General features: G+C 31.1%; 1 protein-coding gene across 5 annotated transcripts; it reads right to left on the reverse strand.

The window, feature by feature from the left end:
* Positions 1–1,985: 1,985 nt before the first annotated feature.
* LOC107909287 (probable UDP-3-O-acyl-N-acetylglucosamine deacetylase 1, mitochondrial) lies at positions 1,986–7,001 on the reverse strand. Of its 5 annotated transcripts, XM_041099116.1 has the most exons (9): positions 6,467–7,000; positions 6,089–6,397; positions 5,422–5,628; positions 5,262–5,321; positions 4,636–4,698; positions 3,239–3,296; positions 2,566–2,667; positions 2,375–2,463; positions 1,986–2,293 (listed from the first exon to the last, which is right to left on the reverse strand). In XM_041099116.1, exons 1-4 carry the CDS (start codon positions 6,524–6,526, stop codon positions 5,301–5,303), a joined length of 597 nt encoding a protein of 198 aa, XP_040955050.1. In that variant the 5' UTR covers positions 6,527–7,000; the 3' UTR covers positions 1,986–2,293; positions 2,375–2,463; positions 2,566–2,667; positions 3,239–3,296; positions 4,636–4,698; positions 5,262–5,300. The 5 variants fall into 5 exon arrangements, with proteins under 5 accessions (XP_040955050.1, XP_040955048.1, XP_040955051.1 ...); XM_041099114.1 differs by having other exon boundaries at positions 5,262–5,628; positions 6,467–7,001; XM_041099117.1 differs by lacking the exon at positions 5,262–5,321.
* Positions 7,002–11,158: the final 4,157 nt, after the last annotated feature.

Raw genomic sequence — 11,158 nt, forward strand, 5'->3', positions numbered from 1 at the left:
TAATGTATGTATGTGACAATTAGCTTACCAAATAGTGAACTATTGATATACTACAATAGTAAAAAAGGAAAATTTGACGATATGAGCATATGTAATGATACGGATCAATTCAGGTACTCAGGACAAATTCAACAAGTAAGTGAAAATTTATAAATTCATACGAGGAGGAAGTGAAAGATTGTGAGTATATTTAGCCAAGTAAACCCTAATTAATGACCCAAGAATAACATTTGGCAAGTTTTAATTTGGATAAAATTTTATAACTCGGATTAATATGTCTATAAGTGTATTTATTCTGGTAATGGCTCGTACCCTATTCCAGCATTGATACGGGTAAAAGGTGTTACAATGTGACATCACCAGATTCGGCCCTAATGTTTAGGCCGGGTTTGGGGTGTTACATAAAAATTAAATATAAAGCATATAAAATGATCATCATTTGAACCGACCTTGACTGGAAAAAATATTTAATCTTGTCATTGGTTCACTTGATGCAAAAATTCCCCAACGGTTCAAGCCTTTCAAGGTGTCTGCCGAGCTAATTTTCACATTTTGTGCAAAACTGTCGAAATAAACCAAACTTGTGAAAATGTATTATAAAAATAATTAAAATTAACTATGTTAATAATTTAAGTGCAAATTAATTATTTTATAATTAAAGTGTGAATTTTGACAAAATTTACTACGAAACTGCATGAATTAGAGCTCAAAAGGTGTTGAAAAAGCCTATATATATATTTGTGTTTCCAAATACTATAAACTAATTAGCTATTGCATCTCATACAAAATTATATGCAATATAATTAATTCACCAAGATCACTAGCATCCTAGAATAACATATCAAGTTTAAACAATTTACAATTCATGTCCTATTAGCCATATTCAAATACCAATATATTAACATGTAACATACAATCATTCTATTGTTAATTTAAACTCATACCATTTACGACACATATATTCACCTTCCCAAAGGAAAGCATAAAATAATTTACATCCTAAATCACTTGATTTATTATAAGTCAACCAATCTCATAGTCCATTTGATTATTTCAATTACTATATCTAATTATTACTATATCCATTCATTTTTCATGTAAACATAAGTCTTTTAGTATAAAAGTGTGATCTAAAAAGTTTCTTGGAACTTATACGAGCCTACGTATGCTCGAGATTAACTTGAGATTGGAAAAGGACCAAATTGCAATAATTTTTAAATTTTAGAACAGGTACCAATTGTAACACCCTTCACCCATCTCTATTGTCGAAATTGGATTACGAGATGTTATAGTAACTAGAAGAATAGAAAAGTATGAATTTAAGTAAAAAATCTTATAAATCATACAACATATCTTAAACATTCAAAAAACCATGGTTATCGTACAAATTTGAACTTAAATCGAGCTTATAAAATCTCTTAAATTAAATCAAAATCAAATAATACTACACCAAAACAGGCTTTTAGCGGCGCTTTTTAGCGTCACTAAAAGTATTTGTGGCGCTTTCAGAAACGCAAAAAAAACGCCGCTAATGATTGCGTCGCTAACTTTAGCGGCGCTTTTTCCACAAACGCTGCTAAAGACTAGGACCTTTAGCGGCGCTTTTACCACAAACGCCGCTAAAGACCAAAACCTTTAGCGACGCTTTTCCCACAAACGCCGCTAACGACCATGACCTTTAGTGGCGCTTTTTCACAAACGCCGCTAAAGACCAGGACCTTTAGCGGCGCTTTTCCCACAAACGCCGCTAAAGACTAGGAGCTTTAGCCGCGCTTTTACCACAAACACCGCTAAAAACATGACTTAAAAAAATATTTTAATTAAATAATAAATATTTCTATTATAAATATTATATTATGTTTTATTTTAAAAATTTAAACTTTAAACTATATACTTTTAAGGATAAAAAATATTAAATTAAAATTTCTATTAAAATTTTAACTTTAAAGCTAAATATAAAAATTAATGAATTTAAATTAAGAAAATTAAAACAAGTTACATTCTATATTAGAATTACATAAGAAAATTGTTTACATTCTATATTAGAATTACATAAGTTCTGTTTACAAGTTACATTCTATATTAGAAAATTGTTTACAAGTTACATTCTCTCATGACCAACTCTCAAAATCAACTCTTTAAGGGATCATTTTTCCCTTAACTCGGTGTAACCGAGTTGCAAAATGTGGTTTTTCCATACTTTTCTTGCCATCCTACATGTAGCAGTAGCAGTAGCAGCCCAGTACTTACCAGCAGAAATGCTTACGATTGTTTTCTCACAAAGGGAATATAGCTGTACAAATTCATCCAAATGAAGTAAATAAAAGCTTCACTCCAGGGGAAGTTAAAATCAACAAAGACAATGGAATAGAACCTGTTGGCATCTAAGATGAGGATCTGAGGAAACCCAATAAAATAATGCTCCATCTTCAGTAATAGCCAAGCTATGTACCATCCCGGCAGCTATTGCAACCACAGAACCCAAGTACAGTCAAGGCCTCAAGGGCATAGATGAAGGCTACTACAGCAGGCTCAGAATGAGAAATTAATTCAAGAGAGAATCACCATGTTCTCAGCAATATGCGGATTTGCTTTCTCAAGCAACAATGAGATGATGATTGGGTCAGCTTCAGTATGATGGTTTGATATAAGTACAACGTTGTGACCCTGCACCCAATTGTCTGACAATTAGATCCATAAAAAAGCCAGTTTAAACATGAAAGATTCAGCTAGTATTGCAAGCTTCCTAAGTCCCAGTTGCACGTAAAAGTTTCCCGAATGTTGAAAACTTAATATGACCACGTTTAGCTTATGCCAATACAAAATTGAAAGGAAAACACCATTAAACTTTCCTTCTGAATACTAATATATAACTTCAGCCTTGCTTGCATAAAAAAAATATAAATTAACATGATCTAAAGCTGATGAAAATTAAGAAATTAAAATAAAATGGACACAAATTTAACATACAAACCTGTTATTTTATTTCTTCCTCAGATGCACGTTCTTGTTAGTTATTAATCAAAGAATATGCAAGTATTGTAGCATGCAGAATAAAAAATTTCATCAACTTACTACCAAGTAGCTCTATGATGGATAAATCATGTTATGATTAACAGTACGTTTGTTCAAAAAGTAAATAATGACAATGACATCTTAGTGAAAAAGATGCTGGAGCAAAACTCGGTCTTATTTAGAGGAATCAAGTAAAAGGAAAAAGAAAACTGAGCATAGTCACCTGCTTAAGCTTCTCCTCTATTTCATAGAAAAGAGAAAGATTGCCAACATATGAATTTCTGCAAAGAACATAATACACGGATGTTAAGAGAAGTGATTTTTTTAATTTTAAAAAAAAGAGACCGAACATGTCCTTCAGTGATTTTAAATATGAATAACATAAATGTTATATGAAGCACATGAAAGAGGGTGAATAAGTTAAATATACAAAATACATGCTTCTTTTTCTTTGCATTTTTGTCAATTCGGTTGATGATAAATAATCAAACATGAAGAAGAGAAAAACTACTAAAGACCCTATGAAACCCTCAATGAAAAAAACACAAAAAAGAATGCACAAGATAAGAAACATGGAATAAGCTTAACCTTGGATGGTCTCAAATAGTAGCTAATAATTAAGAAAGAATTACAGTCCCTATTTCACTTCTCTCTCTCTCTATATATATCTATATCCATGAACCTTAAAGTTTATTACCATGGTTTACAAAATAGAATTATGAAATTTTAAAAATACAAATTCCTTCAGCAAAGCATATGCTGAATTTTCAGGAAGCTTTTACAAATTAATTGATATCAGCAGAGAAACCAATGAAACCAATGAATTCTTCCAATGAAACCAATATCAAACATGTCATAGACACTTAAAGCAGACAATCCAATTCTAACAGCAATTTCTGTTCTATCCTTCAAGCATGTGAGTTTTATAAATGCCAAGTCAGGCATATTATTCATTTATAACTATCATTCAAGAGTATCAATGTGCTTTGGCTTTGCGTTTCTTTCTTGTTTCAATTTCCTAGTTTACATATGTATGTGCCACTGGACTTGTTAAGTGAAGAATGAGAACCAAATTTTTGTCAATGACTGCAGGACATAAGACCAAGAGCATCAAAAGTTTCCAAACATGAAACAACTAATCTATATTAAGCAAGTCAGAAAATCAACGAGGTTATTGTTTTAGCTAACATAATTTCTTGAACAGGGGTAAATTAAAATTTTACCTTTAAACAGTCGCCTACTGCTGTAAAATAAACATCAAAATAGGTCCTAACATGAATATGACATATACTGAATAAAAAATTATGTAACCAGCTAAAGAGCAGCTGGACATATACTGATTGTATGTATGTCCAGCTAAAGAGCAGCCAGAAAAACCCACAAGATATCCGCATATCAGAATTAAATAAATAGAGGAAGCAAAGTAACTTAAGAGGTTGCATCTCTATTAGTTAGAAGACACACAACAACAGTTAACGTGTTAAATAAATTAAACCAATTAAATGATTCAATTTTAAGTAAAAGGATTAAGGCAAATTTCAATGATTCGATAAATTAAATTGAACTCCATTTGTATAAACTACATCAGCTGCTATTTCAGATTTATTAACGTTAACTTACCTAAATCCCATACTTGAAACTTGATGTTGTTGTATTGTACAACCTCTACATTAAACCCAATCGCTGCAAAAAAATAGTTCAAAAAAATGGTGCATCGAAGCTGTCAGTCATTTAGAAAAAAAATGGAAACCCAAAACAAGAATGATAAAGAACATTTCCACAATATGCATGTATATAGGCATACATACATTCTCAGTCAATATGCATGGAAAAGCTTGTAATTAAAAACCAAACAATGTTTTAATTGGGACAGAAGCTACATGTATATAGGCATAAATGCAATAAAAACCTCAAATGAAAAAAAAATGATTAACTAAACAGTATCATTAAGCATTTCCACAATGAATTTCAAAAGATTTGGCTCAAGAAAATTACCAACCTAAATTTATTGAAATGCAATGGACAAATTACAACAGGATTAACATTTATAAAGCATCTAAACTAAGTGATTATCCTGAATCATGGTACATCAACAATGCACCAAAGCCCCTAGAATACACAGCAACTTCAAGCACATATTAGAAACATTTCGACTGAGCTAAAAGTGTAAAAAAAAAAAAGATTATGCACAAAACTGATCTCTTGTGATGTCTTTATAACCAAGTGATTAAAAAGTTGCACATTACCCACGTCCAAGCCGATTAAAAGTTAAAAAGGATAAGCTCTTAAACTGTTTTCCTATTTCCCTGAAAAAGAGAAGAAAAGGTAAAGCAAGACTAACGAGACAATTACCATTTGAATTCAATGTGGTTAACAATCAGCATACCAAAGAACAAAAGAATTTACCTTTGGAAAGTCAATTCCACAAGATATGTGAACCTTTGAAGCAGGGAAGGAAACCATAAAAGAATCATTTCTCGAAACATAAAATGGTTCACTCAAATATGGTGCCAATTTCTCAACATTGTTGCCACACCGATCCAAGGCCTCTTTTCTACCAACTTGTTCTATTGCCTCTACCCAAGCATTTGCAGACCCATCAAAAATAGGAACCTGTGTTAGTTAAAATTCCAATCATCACCATCTATAAAATTGTATGAAAAAAGAGACTCAGCTAAATTATTACAGTGTTTGTACATTATATGTTACATTAAACAGTTCTCTCTACAAATTCATTGACTATGTTTAAATCTCCTCGCTCATCCCTCAATCCAGAACGCATATCCTACAATATGGCCTTCAAAGGTTCTTTCCGGCTGTTAAATTGCAGCTTCATGCTTTTAGCTTGCTCCAAAGTTGTCTTGAAGTGAACGAACAATTGAATATATATTTGTTCCATGTAAAATGTAAAATCATGCATTTTATTATCCAACAATACCTTACAGGAAAAGTCGCTTTTCTTGCAAAAAGGAAAGAATGTGACAAAAGTAACAACCAAATGAATAACAAAACTTACAATTTTAAGCAAATTAAAAATCAATTTTGATATCCAAACAAAAATTATGGCACTAACCTCAACCTCAGTATCCTCAGAATCGAGACTTTGAATCTGAATTCTACAATTGTCAATGCCTTTAGCTTCCAAAGCCGAAAGCAAATGCTCGACGGTCCGAATCTTGTATCCGTCTTTGCAAAGAGAGGTACACAACAGTGATTCTCGAACAAAATCGATGGATGCAGGAATCAAATTTGAGTGAAACTCAAAGTACCTTCCTTGGCCGGTGAATCCCGGCCATATCTTTACCTTTGAAACCTTCCCCGACTGAAGTGTTTTTCCCGACAGTTCGATGCATCCCGCTAGGGTTTGTTGAAGCTTACCGGTCTGGGATCACAGTAGAAGTTAACGGAAATGGAGATCAGGTTAGGATGTTTTGGGAGTGAGGGAAAGTACCGTTTTCCATGAGATGAGATTGGAGGACTTGAATGAGTTAATCGCGGCGGAGAGATGCATGTTCTAGAGCGAAATGATACGAGGTTAAACTTACAGCTATGGCAAGATTTTCTTCTGGCGGGTTTTAAAGTTATGAAAATATTAAAAAAGCATTGAACTTTTTCCCTAAAAAAACAAATTCAAAAGCATTGAGTGATAGCTTGGATGACTTCCCATATTGTTGCAAATTCAAAAATAAAGGGAATCGGGGTATGGGGAGAAATGGTTCGGGAAAAATAAAAGGACTGTCGATTTGGGGAAATTGGGGGGAAACAGACTCTTGTTCGGCAACAGTTGTTTCTTCTCGTTCTTGTTCAACAACAGCTGTTTCTTCTTCTTCTGCAGACTTGAGCTTCCAAGTACCGTAAAGAGTTTTGCTGTTTTTGAAGGATAAGGTCAAGTTATCGGAAGAAAAGGTGGAAACTTTGGTCTGAAAATGGATAGAATTTGGATAAAAGAAGAGGTTTTTGGGAGATTTAAAATGGGTTTTAGAGATTAAATGCAAAGGAGTTGAAAATGCTGAAATAAACAAAAACAAAAAATTTTAAAATATGAAAAAAAACTTTAAAAAACTATATTAATGATAATTTTAATAAATTAAAATTCATATTATCTCTTTTATTGTTAATCTGTTACATTAATTTGTTACATTAATTTATTTATTTATCAATTTTTTTAAAATATAATATTTAAATATATCAAATGATTTAAATCATTTAATCTAAATTTAGATTAAATATTTTTAAATATAAAAACATTAATTAATTGTATAAAATTTTATCATTTAACAAATCTAAAGTAAACCTTAAATCCTAAACCATTTAATAGGTATAAAATTGATCTATTATCTCTTATATAATTGTAAAAGAGATAATAATAATTTTAATAATTTTAATATATTAAAATTAATATTATCTCTTTTACAATTATATAAGAAATTATTTAATATATAAATTAAAAAATACCAATTAATCTAAACCCTTAATCCCTATCTCCTAAACCCTGAATCATAAAACATAAACCCTAAACCCCTAACCCCTCTTTTACAATTATATAAAAACTTAATTAATATAGGAATTAAAAAAATACTAATTAATCTAAACCTTAAACCCTAACCCGACCTCAAATCTTTAAACCCTAAATCACTAACTCTTAACCCCTAACCCCTAACCCCTAACCTCTAACCCCTAACCCCTAACTACTAACCCTTAAATCTTATTTAATATATAAATTAAAAAACACTAATTAATCTAGACCCTAAATCCTAAACCCTAACCCAAATCCCTAACCCCTAACCCCTACACCTTATTCAATATAAATTAGAACACACTAATTAATCTAAACCCTAAACTCTAACCTGACACTGAATTCATAAACCTTAAAACACTAACTCTTAATCTCTAACCCCTAACCCCTAAATTACAACCCTTAAACCAGAATCCCTAATCCCTAATCCCTAATTCCATAATCTATAAACCTTAAATTTGTAACTCCTCAATCAGCCTTAAATCCCAAATTAACCATATACCCTAAATCATATACCTTAAACCATATATATTAAACCCTAAACTATAATGATAATTAATTAAATATTTTAAAATTAATACTATCGTATCTTTTACAATTTAAGTTTTATGATATTTTATTTTACTCATAATTTAATATATTTTTCTAGTAAAGTAGTTTAAATAAACTGTGATTGAAAAATAATAATAAATAGCTAGGAGTTAGGAATTAGGAATTCTCTTTAATAAAAACATTTTGTATTAAACAATATTATTTGTTATAATTTAAATGTAAATTTGACCAATATATAATAAATACAACGAAATATCAATTTTTTCAACTTATAATAAAAAAATATAATTGAAACATTACTTGAGAATATATCAAAGAATGAGATAATTGAGAATATATCAAAAACAGGCATTAGTGGCGCTTCTTCAAAAACGCCGCTAAAGGTCTGAGCATTAGCGGTGCTTCTTCAAAAACGCCGCTAAAGGCCCAAGCATTAGCGGCGCTTCTTCAAAAATGCCGCTAAAGGCCCGAGCATTAGCGGCGCTTATTCAAAAATGCCGTTAAAGGCCCGAGCATTAGCGGCGCTTCTTCAAAAACGCCGCTAAAGGCCCCCAAAACTCAAAAAACGGCGTCGTTGGGCTTAGGCTTGTTGCGGCGCTTTTCAAAAAACGCCGCTAATGCTTATTTTTAGCGGCGTTTTCCAAAAAGCGCTGCTAATGCTCGCCTTTAGCGGCGTTTTTAGAAAAGCACCGCTAATGCTTGATTTTTAGTGGCGTTTTTTGTCCAAACGTCGCTAAAAACGTCGCTAAAAGCCTATTTTGGTGTAGTGTAAGGACTATATTAAAAAAATTAACAAAATGTTGGGGAAATTATAAAATAGGGTTAGACAGTTGTGTGGCTAGGCCGTGTGACATGTTGAGGCTGTTGGAAAAAATTTGGTTTGAAAACAGTTTTCTTGCACAATGAAAAATCAAAATTTTGAAAATCAACCTTATTTGTGATATTTATAGCAATAACCCTTAACCAAATTCGTACTTGTGTTTTTTGATAAGTGGATCTTTGAAGTTTTTCGGCTTTCAACTAAATGATCTTCTTCGCTATTCTCATTCCACAAACTGCTTCGAGTGTGGGCTCGAACCAATTGAATCGAAACATAGAACTAGAAAGAGTTTTCCTTTTGGGTGAAAATGGAAATTCTTTCTTCTTTAATAGAAATCAGTAAAATTGTTATTCTGAAAAATATGTTTATAAGTTGAGAATAAATTCTCTCTAATTTTTAGTAGAATAACAATCTCATAAGAGTTGTGTAAAAAGCTCTATCGGTGCCATCTATTTATAGGAAGAGAAGGTAGAACTCTTGTAGAGTTGTATAGGTTCATTTTAAATAGAAAAATAACATCCTACTTAGAGTAGGAGAGGGGTGAATGACTCACCCTTGTATTTTTTTCTAGGGTTACCACCCCCTTCATGTTATATAAGGGGTTTTGGGACTTTTCTTCTCATCAAGCATTCATATTTATAATCAATCAAAATCAAAACATTAATGAGCTAACGTTAACCAATTTCACTTGTACATGCCATTATAACCAGAATCAAATCATCCAAAATTATCGATAGAACCAATGGATAATGTGATATATCTCCAACAAACTTCCAACTCAATCGAGCTTCCGATAATCATTTCAATGCATCAAATAATTATACATATTACCAATAATAATTCAATTCCAATAATAAAACACACGCACATATATATAATATTCATTACCAAATAACATTCACTTCAATTAAAATTATACAGAATATAGTTCATACGAACTTACTAGGCTAAATTGCAGAAATACCAAAATTCAGGGACATTTTGGAAATTTTCTATTTTTCTCAAATTTCCACCCAATCTTGATCTAAATTAATACTTCATTCAATTTACTAATTTAAATAATAAAACAATTCATTTCATGCAATTTGGTCACTTTTTAACATTTTTACAAATTTACCCTTAAAGTTTTACTTTTATTCAATTTAGTCCTGAGCCTAAAACGTGCAAATTATCCATGCTAGTTGAATATATATATTCCTCCTCCTCCTCTCCATTCCACATCCTTAATTTATATAATATGCTTATAAGTAACATTATCTATGATTTTACTATTTACTTGTAAATTTATTCAAAATTGTCCATTTGAGTCATAGCCACTAAATTATTTTATCTTGAGCTACAGAACTTTAAATTAAGATCTGCTAATTTTCCCTGAAACTAGACTCACATATCTTCTCACCATAAAATTTTCAGAATTTTTGGTTTAGCCAATAAGTACATTTTATTCTTTAAACTCACCTCTGTTCTGCTGTCTGACAGTTCCGACCCTTCTTCACTAAAACTTAATTATATCCTTGTACAGAATTCGGATGATATCCCCATTTGTTTCTATTGAAAATATAATCTTTAAGGATTTTAAACATAAAAATTATAACCCATAATCATTTTTTTTTACAATTTTGGATGATTTTCCAAAGTCAGAACAGGGGAACCCGAAATCATTCTGACCTTGTCTCACAAAATCTATTATATCTCATGATTTAAAATTCTATTACTTACACCATTTCTTCTATGAGAAACTAGACTCAGTAAGCTTTAATTCCATATTTTTTTCATCCTCTAATTTCATTTTCACAATTTATGGTGATTTTTCAAAGTTAACCTACTATTGCTGTCCAAAACTATTTTAGTGCAAAATGTTAATTACTAAGTTTATAACTTCCTTATTCCCTTTCTCTATAATATTTCCCATCACTTTCACTTATTTCTCTTCACTAATATATCAAGAACATAAGAATTTATATAAGAAAACTCTACTATAACATCTTTTCCATGCTATTTCAATAATATAAAACTTAAAAATATATTGAAATCTCAAAGTTCTTACCTTGTCCTATTGATTTCAACCTTTAACTTGTTTTTCTCTCTCCTCCAGCTTCAATTTCTTGAATCCAACTTGATATTCTAGCTCCCCATAGTCTCATTATTATCTTTCTCTCTTGATGGCTATGGAAATTCTTTTGATTTCTAATTGAAAATGGTGAATTTTTTTGGTAGAAGGACCAAATTATAAAGAAAGGAAAACTTTCTTTCTT

Source organism: Gossypium hirsutum, chromosome D08, assembly GCF_007990345.1.
Source record: "Gossypium hirsutum isolate 1008001.06 chromosome D08, Gossypium_hirsutum_v2.1, whole genome shotgun sequence".
Lineage (NCBI taxonomy): Eukaryota > Viridiplantae > Streptophyta > Magnoliopsida > Malvales > Malvaceae > Gossypium > Gossypium hirsutum.